This window comes from Gouania willdenowi, chromosome 8 (genome assembly GCF_900634775.1).
Source record: "Gouania willdenowi chromosome 8, fGouWil2.1, whole genome shotgun sequence".
Classification (NCBI taxonomy): Eukaryota; Metazoa; Chordata; class Actinopteri; order Blenniiformes; family Gobiesocidae; genus Gouania; species Gouania willdenowi.
In genome coordinates, this window is record NC_041051.1 from 32121208 (window position 1) to 32148785 (window position 27578).

Sequence of the window (27578 nt, forward strand, 5' to 3'; positions counted from 1 at the left end):
ATTTAGGAATAATGTAAATAAATTATCGTACACAAATACATTTCAAATAAATATGTAAAGAGTTCGTATTTGTACATATCTTAGTCAAATGAAGCATATTTGTTCACATTTTAATAAAGTTATAAAATACAAAAAAAAATTGTAAAAATAAGTCCCTGTTCGGGCGGGCTTTAGGACCCGGGGGATGCCTTGTCCTTGGTTTCCATCATGGCGGACCAAAACAAGCCAAACGTCGATGAAGAGTTTTACAACGAGGTTTTGAGGTGAAAACTGACTTTATTCACTTGTTTTTCAGCTTGTTTGTGAGAACAGCGATGTTATTGCTTCGTGTGTGTCCTCCAATGTTCGTTTGTGTTCCCAAACACAGTGTTTATTAAACGGGTTATCGACGAATCGCGATACAGGAGAAGATTTTTCACCAAGTTAGTGACGACCATTAATTGATTACTTTTTTCTGTAAACAGGGCTGTTAAGTTTTAAACTCAGTTCCGAGTGAGCGGCAGTTATTGTAAAATCTGATAAAAGACACAAAGTCGTATAAATAAAACTATTTATTTAGTATTTAACATTTTTTAGTGCAGGGATGCTTATCGCGCGCGCGTGTGTGCAGCAGGGGGAGACAACTGGCGGATCACCGCCCTTATCATAAGCAACACCGTTTTTTCAGTATAAATGATAAACTTACTGAGTCACTAAAGGATGAGTTCACTCAGTTCTGAAAAAAAAAATGAATTATGGTTTAACCCGACTGTTATTCATAGTCATAACTCCATCTATTGGTAAAAGGAAGTCATAGACATTATATTTTTACAGAACATTGCAGAAAAGTTTGATATAATCCCTGAAAATGATCAGCTACGTTTCAACACGTGCTTGCAGCTTTAATTACTAATTATTATCAGTGCCTGATAATTTCACAATTATTTTTTTCATGCTTTGCTATTATTATTACATTTAATTATTTATATTATAATTATTTTTTAAAAGGAAATTATTAATACTGCTTATGTTTTGCTATTATTACAAAATTGTATTATTTTTCCTTTAGTTGATTTTTTTTGTGTTCCACTATGCTGTACCAGTGTTACTAAAGTAGTGTATTTGTTTGACGTTATGTTGTTATTTGTTATTGAATGATTAACGGGGTAGAGGTTAGTAATATAACTGGTGTTTAACCCCTTCAGTCCCACTCAGCTGTTTGCAGCTCGGTCCAGGACTCATAAGATTCCCGTCAGAGGACAGAAGGACTTTGTTCCTGATGAGTCTGAAGATCAGCAGCAGCGTTTGGAGCAAAGTCTGAGAGAACATTGGAGTCTCCTGTCAGAGGAGAGGGTGGAGAGGACGTGAGTCTGTCTTTCTTTCATTCTTCCTTTTTTCATTTTGTTCTCCCTTCCTTCTTTCCTTCATTCATTATATTTATTTCATATGATATATATATATATATAGTATGCTTTATTTTTTTATCTTTTATTATTGTCTACATCTTTTGCACTATTGTTTTTTTCTACACTGTTTGAGAGTTGCTATTTTTAAAAATATCAACGTGCATTTGTGCAAATAAAAAGATTCTGATTCATTTTTTCCTTCCTCTCTTTCATACTTTCATAATTCCTTCCTTCTTTCTTGTCGTCCTTCTTTTCTTCCTTGTTTCACTCCATCCATTGTTCCTTCCTGTCGTTCTTCCTTCCATCTATCCATGGTTCCGTGTGTACCTACAGGGGGAACCTGGTGAAGGCCTTGTGGATCCCTGAGGACCATGTGGTGGAGCTTCAGTCTCCTGCTGTGAGTTGACTCATGAACTCTTTTAACAGTCATGGTTACAGAATGTGTTTTTCAAAATAAAAGTCCTTTTTCTAACAATACGCTTATTAAAGGATGGTGTGTCACTCGTTTCCTTCTAGGGAAAGTTTTGGCAGACGATGGGATTCTCCTCAGAGGGTCGACAGTTCCTTCACCCTGAAGAGGCTCTGTACCTGATGGAGTGTGTGAGTGTACCACACACACACATACACACCTCCTATTTACACAGCTGGGTTTGCAGTTTACTGTGTATCATGCACGTGCACACAAATATTATACACACATTCACCGTGTTTGCATGTGTCTGTGCGTGTATAATAATGTTTGTGTGTCAGGGTTCTCACCAGGATTTTTTCACAGCATATACCAGGGGTCTGCAACCTGCAGCTCTGAAGCCTCATGTGGCTCTTTGACTCTTTTGCAATGGCTCCCTATAGCTTTAAAAAATATTGAAATAGTTATTTACTTACAGAAGCTATTAATGATTAAAGACAAATAATATAATGACATGACAATTTGTTAACCTAAAATAAATCACGTTGTGCAATGACTCAACACCTTCCTACTTCATCTCCTGCAACATCTACAGATCATTAACTTTCCTGCACCTGTGGCTACCCTTTTAAATCCCTGGTAAGGTAACTAAACCAACAAAAACACTATTCTGGAAGAATGTGTTGTGTGCGTGTGTGTATGTGGAGCGAATATCTCACTTACGCAGTGTCTGGTCGACCTGAAAGCTTTTTTGACAGCGTGCGCATAGCACAAGTTTGTTTATCCATTATTTTTGACTTTTTTGGTGTTGCAAAATGTTAATTTTCTTTTTATTTAGAAATCACTGCGGAATAACCGGAGGTTACACCAGACGGAGGGTTAGACCGTAGAGGGGGAGGGGCATCTCAGCAGCCACGCTCGCACTGATATATCCTAGCAAAGCCCTCAAGTCTCACGCATTGGGCGTGAGACTTGAGGTGCATTTCAACCTCATTTGAGTCACTGAGTGCATGCACGGGTGCGGCTGTTGTGTGAGTGAGAGTGAGCGAGCCCACGGAGGAGAGATGGACAGGTCGCGAGACACACACTCTGCCCATTCTTTCTACGCGGTACCACAACCACGAAGAGAAAAGGTTTTAACAGCACCTTAACACCTACAATAAACAGCACTGCAGTGCACTCCCTGCACTAAAAAATATTAAATGCTAAAGAAATGTACAAATTTATGTCTTTTATCAGACTTTTCTTTTATCAAAGCGTCCGAAGCTACATCGATCCATGGTCATATTCATACATCCATCTATACGTACAGCGACCCTCTGCACTGCACCCGCCGCACGTCTAGCTTTTTTCTCTCTCTCTCATACACACACACACACACACACAACTGGAGCATTTTTCATCTCCACTGTGTTTTCTGTCAACTGCATGTGTGTTTTCACTTGCTTCTCAGTTGTAGTATTTTCCGTACTAAAACAATCACCTTAAACATTTCCAGATTTCATGAATCGTTTTGCGTCCCTTGCATTAATTTATTTGCATTTCCTCCTCCCATGTTTTTGCTCCCCCTGGGAGATTTGCCTACTATGCATATTACTTAGAGGGAAACGCGGTAAATGGAATTAGGGCGCGTTCTGACGCGCAGTCCTGATTCCCTGGGCTTTGTACTCCATATTAGTGCATGGAGTGACGTTTGCACACGGAAGGACTTTGTGAGTTGAGTAGGGCTGCCAACTTTGGTCATTTAGTCGACTAATTGGTCGATGCCGTCCTGGTCGACCAAGATTTTCATTGGTCGACCAGCAACGGTGTCAGTTTCAATACCGTAAAAAAAAAATGCAATGCATTTATATAGGTGACAAGGATTAAACATCAATATAATGTATTTTATGCCTAAACATGATTCTATGTCCAGCAACAGCTGTGTGTGAGTGCGTGCTGCGATGCAAAAAAGAAAAAAAGTGATGCGCTTCAGCTGTCACTGTGCTGTCCTCAGAGCAGAGAGAGAACAAATTAAGACACACAATTATCCACTGTTAAATCAATTTTTTTTCTGCACAACAACATGGATTATCCTGATATTTGATACGTGGATTATGTAAATAGATCCACTTCTGTCTCTGGCGCCGCCAGGCACACTGTGCACCTGTGTTTGACGTGCGTTTGTTTTTCTGTGCGCTGATCTGATGTTGACATTAACAGTTTATTAATAAAAGCAGGCTTATCACTAAAACAAACGTAAATATGTTATTTGTATGAGGGAAAAATAGATTTTAATTGTCAGATTCATGTCGGGCTCTGATAAAAATACCTATTGTCTGTCGCACCTGTAGGTTTCACTTTTGCTTTGAAGGGTTCTGGTCGAAGCTTGAATAAGGTTCATATTATAAATGGTCTGTGTTTAAAATTAAAATATTTAAAAATAAAGCCTTGGTTTATAGTAATACCAACCAAAGACAAAACAGAAAGGCACAGAGAAGAGTGCAGAAATACCGCTGCGAACACACACAACCCCGTGGCTCTGCGGTCCCCCCTCCTCACTGACCGACCCGCTTCCTCCGTAGGGTTCTGGGTCTCACCTTCTCGCCCCCCACAGACGGCTTCGGCTCCCTCCGCGAAGCTACTTCGTGCCCCTTGGCCTCTCCCATCAAGAGGCGGGCTCGCCGCGCACGCGCTGATGGGGGTGTGCGGGCACCGTCCAAGGCCCGGTTTGCCGTCCTTCGCTTGTAACTAAAACCCCACTTTGTGCCGGCGGGCACGGCGTTCTCCCCTGGCCGTCAATGCACGAGTCCTGTGTGCATGTTTTTTTTTTTTCTTCACATTTCAATCACCACATAGTGGGGGTCGCCAGTCTCTGTCACCGTTATTTTGGGGGTCAGGGGCTGAAAAGTTTGGGAACCCTTTCTTTCGAAGAACTTCAGTGGCTTCCACACATGTAGGTTGTCTGAAGATGCTGATAATAAATGTACCGTATTTTTTGGACTATAAGGCGCACTTAAAATCCTTTAATTTTCTCAAAAATGAACAGTGTGCCTTATAATCAGGTGCGCCTTATGTATGAAATTAACTACTGTGCTTCAACGTACTGAACTGAAAAAGTGAGTGTATTGTTCTGTATTTTGTGTGTTAAACCTGAATAATGTTGAGAGTTATTGTTAATGAAATGAATAAAGTTTGACTTATCTGACTATTTTATTTCACTTAATGCGTCTTAATAATAAACAAACCGGTGCGCCTTATGTATGAAAATAGACCCAGTCAGACCCATTCATTGCTAGTGCGCCTTATAGTCCAAAAAATATGGTACCTGGTCAGACCGCTGTGAGCGCGTGTGTGAGCGACTTTAGGGCTGGAGGAGGGTCTTCTATTGATTGTTAGAGGTTATAAATGACCACATAGGTGCACTAGTGCCCCCCAAACTGAGGTTAAAAGCTGAATTGTTAAGTTTCATTTTTAGTAAACAGTACGTGACTGTGCCGTTCTCATTCATTTATGAGGTCTTGCAGCCCACGTGCGCGGTCGACACAAATTGCCTCAGCGATCGACGTGTTGTACATCTCTGCAGTAAAGCTTTAATCAGGCCGAAAAAAGAAGACCCGGCCACTCGATGGTGTTCACATCTGTGCGCGTGCATGTAGAAAGATCTGTTGCGAGCTATAACCATGACTAGCAGCTTCATGTGTGCTATGTCTGGTTGAAGCTACAGTTTATATTGGACGGTACACAGCACACGTGCAGCATCGGGGGCAGCTACTGTAAGTGGCTGGCTGCAGGGGTCCTCAGTTGAAGATGGGTGCATCCAAGCAAATCGCTTGTATTAAATTGACGATGCGGCTCATGTATGTGTTTCTGGGTTAAAACAACCCGTGCACATCTGTAAGTCCCTTTTGTGTTCATGTGAGCAACAATTATTACGACGGTACCGATTAAAAAAATTTCAAAAGAGAAAATCTTCCCTACGTTGCTGAAAAGTGAACGTAGGGGGAGGCATCGCTCCGTAGGGGAGCAAAATTACAACGTCGGGGTCCCTACGCTAAACAGCGCTGGCGAGAACCTTGACGACTATTGAACATATTTCTTGGTCCTTCAATTTTTCATCATGAATAAAGCTTAAGATGTATTTTCCAGAGTTTTCAAAATACTTCTTAAGAATTTGATTTAATTTAACCCAAATTAGTGTAGTAATTTTCTTCTAAGTAGAGCAGTTATTCAAAGATCTAGATACACGACTCACCTACACAGGTAGGGAAGTGCGAAGATAGCCAATGAGTAAATGGCACCTCGGTCAGTCTCGTGTCTCGCTTACTGGTAGAATGCTAAACCTAACCTGTGTTAACTAACTTTCTGATGGGTCACACCCATCATGCTTGTCGGTCATCGTTATCTTTCCTCATACCTCCTGTTTCCAAGTAATCTGCTTGTGTTTCTCTGCTTGTGTTGCAATCAAAACAGGTCAGGCCAGCTCCTCAGCAACCATCACACAGACTCAGTCAGTTGTTACTTTCATCATAATTCTAAAAGCTATAAATGCAATGTGAACAATGGTTTTTGTTTGAATTTTTGAAGATTTTGTGCAGTGTACTAGGAAGAAATTAGTAGGGTTTGCTTTCAAGTCGAAAGTTATCGAGAGGTTCACTATTTGAAATCTAACCCGGACAACTTTTTACAAGAGCATGTTGTCCCCTTCACAGGAAATAATTTTCCTGGGACTGTCCCTGCACTTGGTGTTTTTCACGGTCATTACACAACGTGATTTATTTTTAGGTTAACAAATTGTTATATCTTGATTTTATTTGTCATTAATCATTAATAGCCTCTGTAAAAAAAATACACTGTATTTCAGTAGTTTTTTTTAAAGCTATAGGGAGCCATTGCATAAGAGTCAAAGAGCCACATGAGGCTCCAGAGCCGCTGATTGCAGACCCCTGATCTAAATGATCATGTGAGAGATAGATGGACCAGTATATTTTATTTAAGGCTCTTTCTAAGTTGTTTATTTCACTTTTTGTTATTTTTAGCCATTCAGATTATTTATTAAAGGGGCGGACATGGCTATTTTTAGATCACCAAGATCAAGTTATGATCAGATAAACCAGTAACCATGATGTAGGTTTTAAGGATTCTATCCATTCTGTTAGAGAATACCAGATCAATACATATTTCAGGTGATTTGTTTATTCTGGTTTGGCTTTCTCTTATTTGAGATAAATTATGATTATTTACAACTGATTTAAGATTTTTAAGATTAGATTTTTTAACATAAAAGAATGCAACAGGAAGAAGGAAATCATATCACCTGGAGATTTTTAAGATTAAGTCGTTCATCATAGAAAACACTCAAGGTCGATGGGGGCCTATATTTTCTGATCTGTATAATTGACATTTGGGGAGATAGACTTGCGTTGAGCCCAATACATTCTAATTCATTTGGCATGTCACGCCTGAATATTTTGTAGCCTGGTACGCGCAAGCTTCTGTAGCAGAGTTTGAGTGTAACCAGGATTTAGTCATACATAAAAAATCAATGTTTAATGTATAATCATTTGTGTGTATGCAGGGGAATGTACAGGTGTTCTATCAGGATTTGCCGTTTTCCATCCAGGACGGTTACGAACACTTTCTGTCGTCCAGCTCAGTCAGCCTGCAGCAGTACCAGGTACCAGCGTTAGTTAGCCACCACTGCTAGTTAGCCACCACAGTTAGTCAGCCACCACAGTTAGTTAGCTACCGCCACTAGTTTGCTACCACCACTCGTTAGCCACCACAGCTAGTTAGCCACCACAGCTAGTTAGCCACCACTGCTTGTTAGCCACCATCAATAGTTAGCCACCACCAATAGTTAGCCACCACAGTTACTCAGCCATCACAGTTAGCTACCACCACTAGTTATCTACCACCACTAGTTAGCCACCACCACTAGTTAGCCACCACAGCTAGTTAGCCACCACAGCTAGTTAGCCACCACTGCTAGTTAGCCACCACTGCTAGTTAGCCACCACTGCTAGTTAGCCACCACTGCTAGTTAGCCGTCACCAATAGTTAGCCACCACAGGTAGTGAGCAACCAGTGCTAGTTAGCCACCAGCTCTAGCGAGCCACTACTGCAAGTTAGCCACCACTGCTAGTTTGCCATCACAACTAGTTAGTCATCACAACTAGCGTCGTCAACTAGTGACCGTAGTCAACTGGTTAAGGTCAACGGTTAAAGGGGCGGGGCTATGTTGTTACCAGGCTTACTGATCTGTTGAAACTTTTAATTGATTGATCATAAAATAATCAATGGCTGTTTTGCTGAAGGTTTTTGGACATCTGAAGAGACTTGGATACGTGGTCCTGAGGTTTGATTCCAGGTGAGACTTCTCCCTGCAGACCAGGTTCACCTCATGCCTTTCTCTGATTGGCTGATTCCTCTTCTTCTGTCAGTTCAGAGACAACGTCATACGTCAGACGTCTCAACCTACCTTCTGCACGTGAGCGCGCGGCAAAGCAGCTGAAGAGGAAACGCAGTCCGAGCCCAGAAGAAGCTTCAACCAGCCAGACCTGCAGGTAGAACCCCATTAGCACACTGGTTTCACACTGGTCTATGGACTGGTTTCACACTGGTCCTGGTACGACATGTTTATTTTTTCTTCAGTCATGTTAAGTCCCACACTGAGGAATCAGGGAAGGATGGAAACCTTCCTGATGTTCCCCTCAGGGAGATCTCTGAAGATCAGACCACCTCCATGAGTCCTGCTGAAGAGGGCAGAGTCAGAAGCTGGTGGACGCCTCACCCCCCCATGGACTCAGATCATGGTCGTCCCTATTCCAGTTCCTCACGGTGGGACTTCAGCTCCATCTGGTTTCCTGACGTGGGCTCAGGAGGAGCCCAGCAGGAAGCTCCTGATCCTTCTCTACTTCCTGGGAGTGTGAGCGTGGGCTACTGTGACACGGCCCCCTGGAGCCAGAGGGTTAACCTGCGTGCGGTGAAGATGTCTCCAAAGGAGCAGCGGACAGAACCAAAGGACGTCAATGAAGACATGGAGGTGTGTTTATCTTCAGTCTGACAACAAGATAGAAAAACTAGTTAGCTAGTTAGCTTTCTCTGGGAACCTTTTTGTCATTTTGTTTCATTTTGTTGTGGTTTTTTTGTCTTTGTCATTGTTTTGTTGTTTTATATGGGCAGACTGAAGTACCAGGGATTCTGATTTACTCTTTAAAAATTCTAGCGGTGGTGGCGGCTAACTCGTTTCCTGTTTTACCCTGGTTTCCAGACGAGTTTCACACTAGTTTTTAGACTGGTTTCACACTGGTTTTCATGCTAGGTTTTGGATTAGTTTCGCACTAGTTTTCGGACTAGTTTCACGCTCATTTTAGGATTAGTTTCACACTGGTATTCTGTGAACTGAAACTAATGGACTGATATTTGACATTTTCAGGAAATAATCCAAAAGGGATGAGGAAAGAGTGATTAGATTTTAAGCGTCAATCTGGATCAGTTTCATAAATGTGAAGCGCAAGTTTCAGTTGTTTTGTGTTCTTGCTTGGTTTCGGTGGATAATAAGAACTGCTGTTGAAGGCTGAACGTGGGTTTCAGGTTCGACGCTGCAGGAACTGGAGCGAGTACGAAGCGCTGCGGTCGAGACGAGCGTCGGAGCGAGAGCAACAAGCTGCAGATCATCTATGGAGCGGAGAGGTCACGCCCCTACACGACCCCCACCAGCCCATCTCCACCGGTGAGAAAAGCAGGTTTAAATGAGTTGGGCTTATCTGAACCTGAACTTTGAACCCTGACAATTGTGCTGTGCGATATGGAAAAAATGTTATATCAAGTTATAGATAGATTAATAGCCCCAAAACTATATATTTATATATACAGTATATATATCATGATATAGGTAGGTATTTCCTGATAACGATATATATCAAGATAAAGGTAGATTTATTTCCTGATAACGATATAGATCACAATATAGTATTTCTTCATTAAAATGACATGAAATGAATGGAAAATTACTATTCATTATATTCTGTCAATCAATCAACCAATCAATCAATCAATCTTTTATTTGTATAGCGCCAAATCATAACCAATGGTATCTCAAAACACTTTACAGTAGAGCAGTCTTAAGGACGGACTCTTCATTTTATGGATACACACATATGCATAAATACGTATAAACACATACATATGTATCCCACACCCAACATGAATTCATGTCATTGCTTGATCTGTTTAGATCTCTGAAGCTAAGCAGGTCTGGTCCTGGTTAGTCGTTGAATGGAGACCACTGAGAATTCCAGGGGACAGTCGCTCCCAATCGCTCTAGTGGTATCTGTCATTGTGTCCTTGGGCAAGGCACTTCACCCACATTGCCTAGTCTGAATGTAGTGTGTGAGTGAGTGTTGGTGGTGGGAGGAGCCGATGGCGCACTATGGCAGCCTCGCTTCCGTCAGTCTGCCTCAGGGCAGCTGTGGCTACAATAGTAGCTTACCACCACCAAGTGTGCAGTGAAAGAATAATGCCTTAATTGTGTAAAGCGCTTTGAGTGTCTATGATAAAGCGCTATATAAACTCCAATGCATTCCTATTATTATTAAAAATAAAATCTAAAAATAATTGGTGTTTCTCCTTTAAGAATCTTTGCAATGATGGAATATTCATGACTTTTGCTACATATGTGTTCTGATTTGTAAATTTGTATGTGGAAATGCCACCATGGGGCGCAAAAACCAACATTAATGGCCACTGCTATCCTTTAAAACCGTACCTGTAGTGAATTTTACTCCATCAAAGTTCATATATGACAGTAGAGGTTTGGTTATGTTCTATTCTCTAAAAGTCCTTCCCGAGCAATAGGAGATAAATTAACACTTCCATTTGTGAGACACGTTTGCAGCTCTTTGGCTTGGAAGAGTCATATTGGCTGTAGTGACACAGTTTGTAACCAGACTAATTGCTGATTTCGGTCACTCTGGGGGATCTAATCTGGTATAATCTGATATATATTGTTGTATTGCACAGCATTACCTGATACTGTGCTTTATTCCAGTTGAGCTGTTGGAGAAAATCAGTATCATCAGATCCACCGACCTTCTCCAGGACACCTCCAGGTCTGTTTTTCCGTCCATTAGATACACTGTTGTTTGACCTAAGTGCGGCATTGGATACAATTGACCACAATAACGTGCTGGAAAGATTGAGACAGTGGGTCGGGATGTCTGGGACAGTTTTGAGATGTTTTTATACTATTTATCAGTTAGGAGGTTCTGCGTTTTGGCAAACTGCTACAGGTCATCATTTTCTTTTATTAACTATGGTGTACCTCAGGGGTCAATCTTAGGACCAATTTTCTTTTTTTATATATGCTTCCCCTGGGGCACATTATCCAGAGACATTTTACACGTTTTGGGCTTAAAATGTACTTTGAAGATCTATGCCTAACAAAACAAAAACACCCCTGCCACCAATTCAGGCGACCACAAGAACCATTTCTTACTTTTTATACATCATACTTGAAAAAAATACAGTTGGGTTTTGTTCTACCATGGGGATCAGATTGTTTTTCTAGTGCCACAGGTCTATAAGTTAATATTGGAGCTGACTCAAAGAATCAATACATGAGATGAACTGAGGGATTAAAAGGGATGAAGGTTATGAAAGGTTGAAAAGCGCTGCTGTAAAGGATGAATGAGTGTGTGTTGGATGGTGTCGGATGTCATGCTGGCTTTCTGTGGTTCTCAGAGCTTTAATGAACTCTTTGTGCCTTTGTGTCCCTCAGCCTGCAGCCGTGGCCCCCGTGGACTATCACCTTCAATGTTTACCAGCCCGACACGGTTTGTGACTTTAAGAAGAGCCGCCCGGGGAAACCGCACTGTCGCATGTGTGTGTGCAGGTACGAGCTGTGTGTGTGTGTGTTAGCGTAACAAAGGACACGCGACAGTCAATAAAGCTCTCAGTAATTCATAATGAAGCCTTTAGTTGTCAGCTCAGTAATTATTATTAGAGTTACGCACTGACCAGGATTCAACCTAGAATGTTTTCTCACAATCTATTCATTATATATCTGTGACAAAGCACAGAAACAGATCTATTCTATAATATGTCTGTAAACAAAGGACAGGAACAGATCTATTCTTTATATGTCTGTGACAAAGGACAGGAACTGATCTATTCTGTAATATGTCTGTAAACAAAGGACAGGAACAGATCTATTCTTATATGTCTGTGACAAAGGACAGGAACTGATCTATTCTTTATATGTCTGTGACAAAGTACAGGAACAGATCTATTCTGTAATATGTCTGTAAACAAAGGACAGGAACTGATCTATTCTTATACATCTGTGACAAAGGACAGGGACAGATTAGCGATGCACCGAATATTCGCTAATTGAGTATATTCGGCGGAATATTGCAAAAAAAATCCACATTCGGCCTTCGGTTTAGTGAGTTAAAATCAAGGCCGAATAGTAGCGTGTGACGCAATGATGCAATCAAACAACGTTCAGTGATTTAGACTCTCTCCTTTCCGCTTACCGCTCTCCATCATCCGTCACCGCGTAAGAGTTGGAAACTGAGCCCGTTGTTAGCGCTGTGAGCCACAAATCCGTAAACATCCCCATCGTTTCCTCCTCAGTTCACAAGCGATGTTGGGTCTCGCTGCATAAACTGGTGTAGCATTAGCACGGAGTGCTAACAGCTGATGTAAAAACAATAAACAATGGGTCCGTGGCTCCAAGCAGTGACTCCCAACAAGATTGGCAGCAGAAAAAGTAGTGCAGTTTGTATTTACATATATGGCAATAAAGTATAATATATATTCTATATTAAACAGCAGTGTTTGTTTTAGCTGTTAGATAGTTGGAGAGGGAGGAGCTCACATCGTAGGAGGCGTGTTAGGTGATGTCACCTGCCAACTTTGGGGAAAAATCCAACTGTCCTGTTTACACTTTGTCTCTCTGAATGAGGCTAAATGATGTTTATCACTGTAGCTAAAACATTATAAAGTGATTTTTTTTTCATCATACCTCCCCTTTAATGCACTTTAGCTTTTTTTGTAATGCATGTTTTGTTTTATTTGAAAGGCTAATATAAATGAAAAACTTTGTGCTTTTTTTTAAAAAGGCAAAGGCTACTGGAATATTAAAAAAAAATGTCTTAATATTCAATAAACATTTGCTTTCTTTAAAAAAACATTTCGAAAAATTTTTTCTAGGATATTTATGCATTATTTAAAAAATAGTGAAAAACTTAACCACATTCCGTATTCGGTCAAGCGTTTATTTTATTCAGCTTCGGCCACAAATTTTCATTTCAAAGCATCCCTAGAACAGATCTATTCTTTATATGTCTGTGACAAAGTACAGGAACAGATCTATTATTCATACGTCTGTAAATAAAGGACAGGGACAGACCTATTCTTTATACGTCTATGATCTATTTCAGGACTTTTTGTAGTGATTGTTTTTTGGCATGAAATACAACCAAGAAATGACCAAAAAAATATGCAATAAGTCTTTGAAAAGACACAAAACGACCAAAAAATACGCAAAAGGTCTTGGAAAAGATTCAAAATGACCAAAAGATGCACAAAATGTTTTTGAAAGGAACTTGTCTTCGATCGTTTTCTGCCGTAGAATTTAATTTAATCTCTGAGTTCTGGACGTCTCGTGTCTCTTTGTGTCTCAGCTTTGATGATCCGGTCCCTGACCTGCGTGCTCTGAAGGTTCTGAGCCGTCAGAGCGGTGAGGACGTACCGGTGGTCGTAGCCGTGGTGGACTATGGAGACATCTCCTTCTACACCTTCAAAGACTTCCACCTGCCCAGAGACGTCTTCTCCTGAGGACACAGGACATTCATCAGTGTCAACATGTTTATCATTGTTTTCCTTTGTCCTGCTTTTATAATAATTATTATTGTTTTATGTAATCGATCATCTATTGAAACCAGATCAATGAGTAGTAGAGGAGTAGAATAAACCAGATCTGTAGAGATGTGTTTCTTATAAACTCTTAAGGTTTGTTCATGAATTCACATGGAAGTATTCACAGTGCACCTGGTTTCTGTTCATGGACACCTGTCTAATGACTCAGCACCCTGTGATGTCTCACTACGTGTCTGTGAACTGCTCTGATCTCGTTCTGGATGCTGCAGAACATTCACCAGGTCCGAATATTCCCTCCTATCTCCTTTCCTATCCACTTTTCCTTAACCCCTGGAAGTGTTAAAGTGGCGCCCATAATAAGGAGTGTTCTAATTTTCTAAAAGCTAGGGAAAGGAGGCTCAATGCTTCCTTTATAACCTCCTTTAGCCTATAGAAAACACTGATGCATCCTTTACTAAAGGAGACCACATAATGCTGACCCACAATTCATTGCAGCAACAACATTTAAAGGGACTCATTCATTAGAGTGTTCACGGAAACTCACGATGACTGAAAAGGGACTCATAACCTATAAGTTATCAATGCAATAATATGCCTTGAACAACTATACTATATCTTATGATATGCAGACATTTCAGATTATAACTGACATAAAACAGACACACTGGTTCAGGAAAAATAGATCAGAGACATTTTTATCCACATTGTTTTATTCAACATATTTCATTCATCTAGGAATGCTTTGTGCGGTTGTACATTTGTATGTTTACAACGGTATGTAGGCCTATTTCTTGCATAAATGTAACAATTTATTAAAATCATACTTATTTTTGGATTAATGTCGATTTGGAAGGTGAGTGTGAGCAGCCATTCTCAATGTGACATTCTCTTAGTTTTACTTGTGTTCTTTTACTTTGATTTCAATTCAAACCTTGTGATATTTGAGCTTATAGCAGCAAAAAGTGTTATAAATGAGCTTTTTTGGAAATTTGTAGTTTTTCACCGCTGTCGGTCACCTAGTGGAAGTGGGTCTGATTGTCAAAACAACGTGATCGCCTTTTCCTAACTCCTTCAGGAATTCTCCTAACACCTTTCCTTAACCCTTTAATGTTGTATACAGGGTTAAGGAAAAGGAGATAGGAGGGAATATTCAGATGCAGCCCAACTCTCATCGTTCCCAGCAGCTACACTTCCTTTTCCCCATATCCAGGAAGTAGAAAAGTTTGTGCGCCAAATCCCATTACACGCACACACAGGCAACAGGTGTCCCCAAAACAAAAGCAAACAAAATTACTCCAAAAACACACAAATCAATCAATAACGTACAAAACTACGTAAAATACTATATTTTCCGGGCTTTTGAACGCACCGCTGTATTAATAATGAAAATACTAATAATGCATTGAATGTTATATAGTGCTTTTTCATAGACACTCAAAGCGCTTTACATTGATGTGCATTATTTCACTCCACACACGGTGGTGGTAAGCTACTATTGTAGCCACAGCTGCCCTGTGGTAGACTGACAGAAGCCATCTATCCCTCTGACCACCACCAAAACTCGGGCACACCACATTCAAATTAAGCAATGTGGGTAAAGTGCCTTGCCCAAGGACACAACGACAACGACTTGGCTAAAGAGGGATTCAAACTCAATTCTACTTTATTTGTATAGCGCAAATTACTTCAAAGTCATCTCAATGCGCTTATCAAAATATAAAATTCTTTATTCAAAAGAAAAAAAACCCAACAAGCATTTAGTGACAGCGGGAAGAAACAACTCCCTTTTAACAGGAAGAAATGTCCGTTAGAACCAGGTTCAGAGGTGGCAGCCATCTGCGTGGACTGGTTGTGGTTAGTAAACAGAAGGACCAACAGAACAGGATAGTGAGATAGAACATCAGAGTTTTCCAGACTAGTTGAGCCGTGAACCACAGATCAGGAACTGACATCATCAGCTTCACCTGAAACAGAGCAGAGAGAGAAGGACGAGGAGAAGACACTGACTGCAGAAAAACATGATACATTATTATCAAGTCAGCCTGTCTTGGCCTTGGGCCTCACTCCCTGTGCCTAGTCAGCACTTATTTATAAATGTGATGAATCTCTTCCTGTTTATTGGTAAGCTAACAATGCAACTGTTCACAGACGAGCCCATGTCCGCTCTAGTGGTTATGTTATGTTATGTTATGTTATGTTATGATTCAGTCCTGTTTATGCAGACTGTAAATCATAACCAACTACATCAGAATTTGAATCTCTTCCTGTTTATTTGTAATCTAACAGCGACTCCAAGGACTGTAAATGCGACCGTCTACGGACGAGCCCATGTCTGCTCTAGCGGTTGAGTTAACACTATTATACGGTATACGCTTCAGTATATAAGTAGGTTATGAGTTTATTTTTAAAGGTGGAGAGAGTAACAGCTTTCCTTACTAAGACTGGGAGCTGGTTCCAAAGGGGAGGAGCCTGGTAGTTGAACACTCTGCCTCCTGTTCTACTTCTAGACACTTTAGGAACTTTTAGAAGACCAGCAGACTGAGAGCGGAGTCTTCTGCCTGGACAATGGGGCACTAACAGGTCTTTAAGATACACAGGAGCTTGATCATGTAGAGCTTTGTATGCTAACATGATGATTTTAAACTCTATTCTAGATTTTACAGGAAGCCAATGAAGAAAACCCAATACTGTAGAAATATGCTCTCTCCTGTTAGTACCTGTTAGTATTCTAGCTGCAGCGTTCTGAATTAACTGGAGACTTTTTAGTGAGTTACTAGAACATCCTGACAGTAGAGAGTTACAATAATCTATTCTAGATGTAACAAATGCATGGATTAGTTTTTCAGCATCACTCTGGGCCAAGATATTCCTGATTTTAGAGATATTACAGAGGTGGAAGAAGGCTGTCCTTGTGATTTGTTTAATATGAGAATTAAAAGATAAGTCAGTATCACTTTTTTACTGTGGTTGCTAGGTGACAGAGTAATGCCATCCAGAGACACTATTTGCTCTGATAATTTATCTCTGAGGTGTTTTGGACCAAATAAAATCACTTCGGTTTTATCCTGGTTAAGAAGGAGAAAGTTACGGCTCATCCAGGATGTGATGTCATTAAGACAAGCCTGGAGTTTTAATAACTGATTTGTTTCAGCTGATGAGTTTCAATCCCCACATGAAGTCTCATCCTCACTGTTCCACGTCTGCATATCAGTCCCTTTACATTTAGATCCACCACTCACTCCCTCCGTTCTTCTTATCATGAACTATCAGCCTCAGGAGCGATCACGTAGAGTCCATAGTCTACTCTCTTTCTCTGTGTGTACAATGATATCTGCATACTGTATGTACACACATGAACTAGACATTAGAGCTCTGAATAATGCCAATAAAACACACATATGACATACATGATAACAGTGTAAATGGTTAATTATATAAAAAATAAATATAACATACAACAAAGTAGTGTAAATATGAGTAGAATTATGTGAAAAACTATTATGAATATAACATTAGCTATAACCCAGCGGTAATATAGAAGTACATGACTGTATAGTAACAATCAAATCATAACCATATGTCATAGAAGAAAAAGAAAAACATGTATAATAGTAATAATACTAATGAAGTGGTCTCTAAATTGCCTGCAGGAGTGAGTGTGAATTGTTGTCAGCCTGTGCACGGGTCTGAAAATGGATGGATGGATTATTAAGTAACAGTTATAAGAAATAACAACAATAACAAAATAATAATACAAAATAAAATAACAGAAAACCAAAAAATAAAACAGAATTTAACTGAATGAAATAATGATGAAACAATGATTAGTAAATAAATGAATATTCATAGTAATGTAGTGATAATGATCCATAAAACATAAAAATGCATTAACCTAGAGATAACAAAAGTACCATAGACATTAGGATTGTACCTAATGTTTGGTCCTTAGGGGATTTGTTGGATATTACATATTATTTGTGTGTGTGTGTGTGTGTGTGTGTGTTCGTGTGTGTGTCTGATGGACAAATTAATACCTACTGTTGACTTTGGGTTGAGCTGCAGTTGTTCCTTCAAACAAAAGGCAGGAGGTGGTTGATCAAAGGCTGTCACGGACGCTGCTTTGTGTTTAAAAAGCGTCGCTGCTGCTGCTGAGCATCACTGGACCATCATGGAGGCTGTGAGGATGACTGGACTACTGCTGTCTGTGGCCTGTGAGTGATACACACACACACACACACACACACACACCCGGGTTGGGGTCAATTATAATTGTAATTTTAAAAATATCTTAAAAAGTCTTAAAAGGCATTACATTAATGAATCCAAAAATAAGGCCTTTATTGTCATTACAATGTCTTAAATACTTATTTCAAAAGTCTTAAATTATATAATACAGTGCCTGTCGGAAGTATGTAAGTAAAATAGCATGTGTAATTTCCCTGGTTAAATTCTATGGGACATGCGCATGACAAATGTCTTTGCTGTTGTTTTTACCCGTATTTTTCTGTAATGTATGTTTTTTGTGGTCATTATGTGTATTTTTGCATCTTTCTGTTGTGTTTTTGTGCATTTTGTATAATTATAGTATTTTGTTGCCATTGTCGTGTGATTCTGGAGTCATTTTGTGTATTTCTGTATCTTTTTTGGTGTAGTTTTGTACATTTCTGTTGTCATTTTGTGTATTTTTAATAACTCTTTTTATTGGAAGCAGTTTCACAAGTAACAATACAACAAAGTGTAATGCAGAAGAAGCTTTGAAAAAAAGAGAACTTCCTTTTGTTTTTTGGTTTTTCCCCCAAATCTCCTGATCAATCCATCCCTACATCCCATAACACCCCTAGGAGAGCAGTTATCAGTGATCAGTGCGTAACGGTCCAGGAATGATCAAAAATACAATAATAATAATACATTCAGATGAACAGAGGATGAGTCAGTGGTGTGTGTGTGTGTGTGTTAGGGGGGGTCTTTTATTTTGGTGACTGTAGCAATATTTCCTGTCTAATAAAGCTGATTTCATGCTAACGTTCAGTAACTTTACCTCTGTTGAAGTCTGCCTCTAAATCTAAACTGCTTTTCTCTGTTTTCAAAGGTCTGATGTCCCACACGACTGGAGTTCCCAGTACTCCCAGTACTCCCAGTAGCTCAGACTGCACCTACATGAGCCTGCTGAATCATTTAGGGCTGATAAACACTAACGTCACCCTGCAGGCGATCCGGCCTGTAAAGAACTGGACCACGTCTACGATTGTGTGGCTCGACATGTTGATATTTGGAATCCTGGAGGTGGTGAGTCCTCAGAGAACCTTAGAGAAGATGAGAGAACCTTGTAAAACCACAGAGAGCCTCAGAAAAGGACCACAGAGATCCTTGGAGAAGCTCAGACGACCATAGAGAACCTCAGAGAAAGTTTGGTTACATTCCCACATAAATGAACACATGAGGAGAGGTTTACAGGTTCTCAATCAGTCAATCTGTTTTCAGTGAGTCCAAGGTGGAACAGAAAATGTATCTTTATTGTTTATTCAGTGTTATGTATGTAGCTGATAGAGGTAGTCATAACATAGCAGGGCCTCCTCCTTATCTTGTTCAATTTATCCTATCCTATCTTATCCATCATCATAACTTATTTTATCTTAACTTATTTTATTTTAACTTATCTTGTCTTCCCTTGTCCCATCTTAACTTATCCTATCTTATCTTTCTTATCTTGTCTTTACTTATCCAATCTTAACGTGTCTTTTCTTCCCATATCTTATTTCTCATCATATGTCATTTGATCTTATCTGATCTGATCTTGTTACCTAGTTTCATATTAACTTAACTCATGAATGACTAAACCTTCCTTCCTGAGGTGTTTTTACTGCGATGGTTGGGGAGATGAAGCCAAATTTATCTTTAATCTCAGAGTAAATCTGTGACTCAGGTTGAAGTTAGATTCGACTTAATTCTGTCTGCTGTTGACTGTTTGCAGGATGAAAAGCTTCAAACGGTGACCAACCACATTTGGCTCAGCATAGTAAGTGTAATGGTGTCTAATGATGTCTAATGCTACGCAGATGACACACAACTATATCTATCACTGAACCCAGATGACTATGGTCCCATTGAGGTGTTGTGTGACTGCTTAGAAAAAGTAAACTGATGGATGAGTGAAAACTTCCTTTAACTAAACCATGACAAGATGGAGGTGATTGTCTTTGGTAACAAGGAAAAGAGGACTGCTGTCAGCAAGTATCTGAGTCTGGATCTTTAGAAGATAAAGACCAAGTCAAAAACCTTGGTGTTCTGATTGACTCAGATCTGACATTCAGCATCAGATCAAATCTATCACAAAAACATCTTCTACCACCTAAAGAACATCTCCAGAGTGAAAGGTTTAATGACTCAGAAAGATCAGGAGAAACTGGTCCATGCTTTTATCTCCAGCAGACTGGACTATTGTAATGGTCTTCATCAAACATCTACAGCTGGTTCAGAACGCTGCAGCTCAGGTCTGAACCAGAACAAAGAGGTCAGAACACATTAGTCCAGTTTTAAAGTCTTTACACTGGCTCCCAGTCAGCCTCAGAGGAGACTGTAAAGTTCTGCTGCTGGTTATAAATGTGTGAATGGGTTTGGTCCAGAATACATCAGTGAGATGTTAGTCAGGTATGAACCCAGCAGGTCTCTGAGATCTATGGACACAGGTCAGATAGTGGAGCCCAGAGCTCACAGTAAACATGGTGATGCTGCTTTTAGTTGTTATGCTGCAAAGAAGTGGAACAAACTGTCAAATGATTTTACTGATGATTTTAAATGTTCGTATTGATTTTTAAGCTGTTGAATGTTTTCTGTTGCACTTTTTGATCATGTAAAGCACATTGAGTTGCCTTGTGTATAAAATGCGCTATACAAATACATTTGCCTTGCCTTGCCTGATGGTGTTTGTTGGTGTCTAATGGTTTCTAATGGTTTCTAATGGTTTGAACAGTCGTGGGAGAATGAGTTCCTGGCGTGGAACCCTGCAGACTTCTGTGGGATTAGCATGATCTCCGTTCTCAGGTCGAACCTTTGGCTTCCAGACATCGGCATCCAGGAGGAGTGAGTCGTCAACTCACACACACACACACACACACACACACACACACACACACACACACACACACACACACACACACGTTGATCTGAGTGTAGAGCGGTGCTGGTGCTGTTAATCAGCCTCATCTGAAGCAATGAAGTCTGAAAACACCAACACAGACACAACTTTCTGACTCTGTCGTCAACCGTCCTTCATTAGGAACTATGAACCACTATACGCCGGTTTAAACCAGTACAACCAGTATCAACTAGTATAAGCCAGTATGACCCGGTATAACCAGCATAACCAGTATGGCCAGTGTGAACCAGTATCAACTAGTATAACCAGTATAAACCAGTAGAACCAATATGAACCAATATAAGCCAGTATGAACTAATATAAACAGTATCAATTATTATAAACCAGTATCAATTAGTACAAACCAGTATAGTAATTTTTGTCATATTAACTGAGGAATACCATGAAAAAAAACTTGAAATAGTGTTATGAACCAGTACAAATCTGTATTAACCATTATGAACTGTCTGTTTTATTATTATTATGGAATTGTTTTATTTTCTGTGTTCTAATGGTTTCATTGTCAGTACAACGGACACCAGCAGCGTTCACGTTGGACAGTTCGTCAACGTTTATCCCAATGGAACCATCAGGACAGAACTTCGTCAGAAACTCACCTACACCTGTCAGCTCAATCTCCTGATGTTCCCCTTCGACCGGCAGAACTGCAAGATCACCTTCCTCTCACATAGCGCCAATTGTAGGACATCATGTTCTCCTCATATTCTCCTGACGTTCCTCTGATGCTCTCCTGATGTTCGACTGATTTTCTCCTTCACATAAATGTTTTCCCATGTTTCTCTTGGCATTCTGTTACTAATCTCCTCTATTACGTTTCTCTGATATTGTCCTTACAATAGTCTCTAGATAATCTCCTGACATTCTTCTTATGTTCTCCTTGTGCTCTTCAAACATTCTCATGTTCTCATGATGCTCTCCTGATGTTATCTTAATATTCTGTTATTGTTCTGACTGTCTTTTTTGATGTTCTCCTGATGTTCTCTTGATGTGTGTGTGTGTGTAGCTAACACACTGCTGCTGGGCACCTTGTTTAATGACACCAAATTGTCAACCCTCTCTGATCGTATCGTGATCACTCGTGGGGAATGGAGCCTCATCGACATCCAAACCAAATACTGCCTCATTTCTCCAAACCACACGGATAAGTGCAAGCTCACCTACGAGGTAGGAGAACGTCTGAGAGCTTACCATTGAGTAGTGGCTCGTTTGCTCAGCGTGAAACTCTAAAAAATGCTGCTGATGTTTCACAAGTGGAGATGGTGCTAACTGGTGACCGCTGCTCTCCCCCATCTTCAGGTTTGCTTTGAGAGGAAGCCTCTGCTCTACGTGATAAACTTCATCATTCCGCTCTTCTACCTCCTGATCCTGGACCTGACGTCGTTCTTCATCAGCGAAGCTCGAGGAGAGAAGATGAGCTTTAAGATCACCATCCTACTGTCCATCTCCGTCCTCCTGCTGATCCTCAAGGATCTGCTGCCGTCCACCGAAGACAACCTGCCCCACATTGGTGAACGTCCTATGTTATTACTACCTACCTGCTGACCTACTGATCTACTACACGTATTGACTGACCGACCTACAGCTGTTTCCTAAAACTGTGATTGAAATGCATGAAAATTTAAAATTGCCAGTAAAGAAAATTATTTTACTAAATAACTTCAAAGGTAACCATGTTTGTCCAATCATGTGGCGGGAACATATTTTAAATGAGCCAATCAGAAGTTAAGACAAAGCAGTTAAATAATGAAAGCAGCTGTTACTTTACAAAGTATTACAAATACTAAAAAAAATGACCTAAATGGATCCTCCACCATTTTTTCAATGTGGCCTAAAATCATTGAAATGTCCTTATTAGAAGATCTACTGTAACAAAACACATTATTATGCACCATGTTCATTTAATTGCCTTTTGAAAATGGGACCATTTTACTTTGAAGGGTTCCCACCTAAAAGGACTTCTATCCTCAGGGTTTGTGTGTCTTCGACAGTCCGTGATTTGTTTGCTAACTGCAGCCACCAGAGCGTGTCAGCACACTGTTTAAGGGAGAGTAAAGGTCCCTTAGGAGAGCTCTTCTTCTCTGCTTTATTGTCTACTACGAAACTGCAGAGTTGGAACTGTCGCCCCCTGCAGTCATCCTTTTTCTGTAAACAAAAGAGGTTTACATTGACATCTTTCACATTTCCTGTATTTTTTAGAGCGAGCAAACAAAAGCAGCACAAGTTGTTATTTTGACTTAAAAAGCTACTAAATGATCTAAAAAGCTGCTAAATTATCTAAAAAATCAGGCTGAATGCTTCACTCGAAGAGAAAACAATGGGATGTTTACAGGCAGTGGGGCCGTGTGACATCATCAATCACGTGATTTCAAGATGGAGGAACACAGGCTCTAGAAGTGTAAAGTAGTCCCATTTTTAAAAGGCAATTAAATAAATTTGGTGCATAATGTGTTTTGTTAGGCATAGATCTACTAATATACTCTAATAATATAACATATAATATATATACTATACTCTACTAATACAACATAATCTACTAAGTACATTTTTAAAAGTTTAGGCCAAATTTGTAAAAACAATAGAGGATCCCTTTGAAGGGAATTTGCTGGCAGATGAATCGATGAAGGTTCAACTGTATTTTATAGACAAATTTAGTGAAAACTCTTTGATGTAATGGAAGTAAGTAAGTTATTTTTTTATAAAACGCTTTTTGCAGATAAAATCACAAAGTGCTATACAGAGCTGGAGAAATTAATACAAGTGCAACATCATAATAGAATAATAAAACATGGGTGCATATAAATCATAGGAGCAGCAACATAAAAGGATAATAAAAATTTTAAATCCAGTAACTAAAAGCTTTACTGTAAAGTGTAGTCTTCAGCAGTTTTTTAAAAGTGACCACACAGTTGAGCTCCCTGAGAGACTGGTGCAGGTTAATCCAGAGTCTGGGAGCTACAGCCTGGAACGCCAGGTCTCCTCTGGTTTTACATTTAGTTTTTGGGGTCTTTAGGAGACCCTGACCTGAACACAGAAGACTGCGTCCCAAAGTGTAGGGGTACAACAAGTCCGAGATATATTGAGGAGCCTGACCATGTAATGCTCAGAAAGTCAGAACTAAGATTTTAAAATCTATTCAAAACTTAACTGGAAGACAGTGCAGAGTAGAAAAAATGGTGGTGATGTGGGACGTTCTAGAAGCACCAGTTAAAAGTCTGGCAGCAGCGTCTGTACGATCTGGAGTCTGTTTAGGGTCGACTTATTAAAACAAGTGAAAACAGAATTACAATAATCAATGCATGACAATATAAATGTGTGTATGACCAGTTCCAGATCTGATTTTGATAAAAGATGTCACATACAGGATATACAATCTAAGAACTCAGATAAAAAGTGAAACTCTGAGTCATTAAAGGAGCAGTACAACTAGCATAAAAATGATAAGACACATTTTTAAAACCACGGATGAACCGGCCAAGAGGCATCTGATACAGTAAAAACAAAACAGGCCCCAGAACAGAGCCCTGGGCTACTCCACATGACAGGTTGGACATATTGGACATTACATCATTAATAGCAACACTAGAAGTTCTTTCATTTATATAAGTAAACCACTGGAGAACCGCCCCAGAAAACCCATCTCAGATTTAAGTGAATCGACAGTATTAGGTTAGCTGCTTAGCAACCACTTTCTACTTGATTTTTGACATGAAGGGAAGCTTAGATATGGGCCGGTAGTTTAGAGGCTCCCCCAGATCAATATTGTTTTTTTTTTAAGAATAAGATTCACTATCGCATGTTTAAAGAAGCTGGGGACCAAGCCAGATAAAAGTAAAAGGTTTCTCAATTTTACCACCCAAGGACCGATAACGTCAAGAACATTTAAGAGCAGTGAAGTAGGAACAATGTCTACATCGCTCGATGAGGGTTTCATCTTTATTTCATTTAGCTCCATTATCTTTTCTTTAAGACGGAGTCTATGCACCTCTAGTTTAGTGGTTTTCCACAACCGTTCCACTTTCTGACAGCTTCTCCTAAAGCTAAAAATAGCTTAATTCATCCACGGACAAGGTTTCTTATGAGAAACTGGAGTATTTTTAGCTGGTGCCACTGTGTCCAAAACAGTCAAACAGTGGCTATTGAAGTTTGTCATAAATGTGTCAACATCATCACAACTAATGGACATAGACGTATGAGCGTAGAATGTCACTGAGTGACATTGTGTCCTCGTGCTTTCAGCATCCTACTGTATCGGGATCTTCGCCCTGGTGGGAATCAGCGTGCTAGAGTCCATGCTGGTCACCTTCTTAGTGGATCTGGACAATTATTGTGGTGCAATCAAAAATCAAAAGGAGGAGGAAGAGGAGGAGGACCATCCCCTGGAGGTGGAATATTTCAAATCAGGTAAAAGAAGACGTAACGAATGCAATACATCACAATAAACATCCCTGATCTTAACTTATCATACATTTTATTTGACCATAACTAATTTTATTCTAATTTAGCTCATCTTTCATTATCTTGTTTTAGCTTAACCTGACTTAACTCAAATTATGTTATCATAACTTTTATATTGAATTAACCAGACTTAACTTTATTTCATTTCATTATCTTGACTTATTTCATCTTATCAATACTGAACTTATGTTAACTTAAGTAGTGTCACAGTATCTAAACTAAAGTTATCGTATCTTATCATTTACTTTTTCAATTTTATCTTAAATAAATTCTAGTATTATGGAACTTTATTTTTAAAATTAATATCTTAACTCTTGTCATCTGAACTTCATACAGATTCACCTATTTTAACTTAACCTAACCTAACCTAACCATGTTACTAATGTAATCTTGTCTTAAAATATCTTAAGCTGTTTTTCCTCTCAGGGTCGATGGAGTTGGATGAGAAGGTCCAGGAGAACCCGGGGAAGGTTTTCCTGCCCTTGGAGGCGTTGTCGGATCACGACGTTCTGAAGAAGATCCTGGAGGAGGTGAGGGGGTTTCGGAGGACCTCGGGGAAGAAGAAGAAGACCACCACCACGAAGAAGAAGAAGAAGACATACAAGCATTTAGCCGAGGTGCTCGACCACCTCTTCTTCTTCTTCTACTTTGTCACCGTGACGGTGTTCCTGATCTACATGTACATGATCTGGATGAGGAACTTGTTGGACTGATAGCACACGCACACACGCAGATTGATGATTTATTTTACTTTGCATGTTTTTTTTCATTTAAAAGCTCAACTTTAAGTTTGTTTAATGACCAAAATGTGTCTTTACCTGATTTTAATTTGGATTAAAGAAACATGAACGTGTGGAAACTTTGTCAACTATGAATTATTTTACGCACACACACACACACGCACACGCACGTTATTATATAATATAAAAAAATAAATAAATAAAATAATAATAATAATAATAATAATAATAATAATAATAATAAACCTTGATATGAAAGAAACACTGATTTTTAGTTTCTAAATTATAACAAAACGTATATAACAAAAACATTCAATAAATCATATACATTATCATACGGATATTGGTTTGATATAGTTTTTAAATATTTTATCTTGTTTGATTTGCAAACCGGTTTGACGACAGGTGAGCATGTCATGTGACACCCACATGTCATGTGACAGACAGCCACTTCAAAACTTCCTGGTAAATATTTGAATAAAAGACGAGCGTGCTGTGAATAAGATACATTTAACAACAAAAACACAAAACATTCAACAGTCTTATCTTTTTATCTTGGCATCACTTTTAATTTATTCAATGTTTTTAGCAAAACGATAGTACTTGTGTTGGACAATTTAATAAATAATATAATAACAGAAAAAAAAAAACAAAACGATAAATTTTTTTGCTTTATATGGTTTCCAGACAGGCGTACATGCAAACATATGAATTTAATATTGAGTATTTTTATGGGGTATAGTTTAAGACCCTGTATGTGTCTACCAGACGGGTTTAAAAATCAGAAACACTAATTGTTATTCCAGTGGGAAAGTGCTTTTTTACAGAAACCCCGAGAAATATTACAGATGAAAAGACGAAACAGGGCAACATTTAAAAAAAAAAAAAAAAAAAAAAAAAAAAGTGCTACAATATTAACGTCGTAATATTTCATGATTAGAGTCATAATATTTGAGAATAAAGTTATAATTCATTTTATAATAATAAAGCCGTAATTCTATTACATTAAAGTCGTAATATTTCAGGATTAGAGTCATATTATTTGAGAATAAAGTTGTAATTTTAAGAGAATAAAGCAGTATTTAATCTTGAAATATTACAACTTTAATCTCGAAATATTAAGATTTTATAAAGATACCACTCTATTCTCATAAAATTACAACTTCATTCTCGAAATATTACGACTTTAATCTCGTACTGCCAAGATTTTTATTCATTTTAATGTGGCCCCAATTAGCCACTATACTAAACAAAGAAAAGAAAGAGTATATAATTAAGTAAAAGACTGTAAATTAAATAAAAAATAATAAATATAATGAAATATAATGATAAATAATAAAAATTACAGTAAAAAAATTAACTTAAGTAAAATAAAGAAGTCAAAATCTTCATCGTAGTACTTCAACATTAGGGGTGAACTTACTGTTGAATAATTTTCATTATTAATGTCTGTACAGATCTATTTAAACTTTAATCAAATCAAAATCCAAACCAGATCGGGGGAAAATAAATAAATAAATAAAATAAAATTGGTATTTATTTTGAAAGTGCCTGGCGGATGTTGGAGT

The 27578-nt window shown here is 39.0% G+C and overlaps 2 protein-coding genes across 3 annotated transcripts; both read left to right on the forward strand.

Annotated features, from left to right (window-relative positions):
- Positions 1 to 193: 193 nt before the first annotated feature.
- Positions 194 to 14492, forward strand: tsen54 (TSEN54 tRNA splicing endonuclease subunit). Its single transcript, XM_028455296.1, has 12 exons — positions 194 to 263; positions 1185 to 1343; positions 1719 to 1782; positions 1902 to 1985; positions 7352 to 7450; positions 8091 to 8143; positions 8217 to 8339; positions 8428 to 8818; positions 9370 to 9508; positions 10826 to 10886; positions 11555 to 11668; positions 13464 to 14492. The coding sequence occupies exons 1-12, from the start codon at positions 208 to 210 to the stop codon at positions 13615 to 13617; spliced, it is 1497 nt and encodes a 498-aa protein (XP_028311097.1). The 5' UTR covers positions 194 to 207; the 3' UTR covers positions 13618 to 14492.
- A 3242-nt stretch (positions 14493 to 17734) lies between these two features.
- Positions 17735 to 26129, forward strand: LOC114468533 (5-hydroxytryptamine receptor 3A). 2 transcript variants are annotated; one of them, XM_028455497.1, is made up of 9 exons: positions 17735 to 17870; positions 18749 to 18945; positions 19631 to 19675; positions 20630 to 20739; positions 21322 to 21494; positions 21819 to 21979; positions 22112 to 22322; positions 25052 to 25216; positions 25697 to 26129. In XM_028455497.1, the coding sequence occupies exons 1-9, from the start codon at positions 17828 to 17830 to the stop codon at positions 25981 to 25983; spliced, it is 1392 nt and encodes a 463-aa protein (XP_028311298.1). In that variant the 5' UTR covers positions 17735 to 17827; the 3' UTR covers positions 25984 to 26129. The 2 variants fall into 2 exon arrangements, with proteins under 2 accessions (XP_028311298.1, XP_028311299.1); XM_028455498.1 differs by having other exon boundaries at positions 25681 to 25854.
- Positions 26130 to 27578: the final 1449 nt, after the last annotated feature.

What these genes read in the sequence shown, in the direction of transcription:
- tsen54 (XM_028455296.1), top strand. Translation starts at nt 208, where the DNA reads ATGGCGGACCAAAACAAGCCAAACGTCGATGAAGAGTTTTACAACGAG. An exon ending in GAGGAGAGGGTGGAGAGGAC is followed by an intron (nt 1,344 to 1,718) that starts GTGAGTCTGTCT and finishes GTGTACCTACAG; the next exon opens with GGGGAACCTGGTGAAGGCCT. An exon ending in TGGAGCTTCAGTCTCCTGCT is followed by an intron (nt 1,783 to 1,901) that starts GTGAGTTGACTC and finishes GTTTCCTTCTAG; the next exon opens with GGAAAGTTTTGGCAGACGAT.
- LOC114468533 (XM_028455497.1), top strand. Translation starts at nt 17,828, where the DNA reads ATGGAGGCTGTGAGGATGACTGGACTACTGCTGTCTGTGGCCT. An exon ending in TATTTGGAATCCTGGAGGTG is followed by an intron (nt 18,946 to 19,630) that starts GTGAGTCCTCAG and finishes GACTGTTTGCAG; the next exon opens with GATGAAAAGCTTCAAACGGT. An exon ending in AGACAACCTGCCCCACATTG is followed by an intron (nt 22,323 to 25,051) that starts GTGAACGTCCTA and finishes TCGTGCTTTCAG; the next exon opens with CATCCTACTGTATCGGGATC.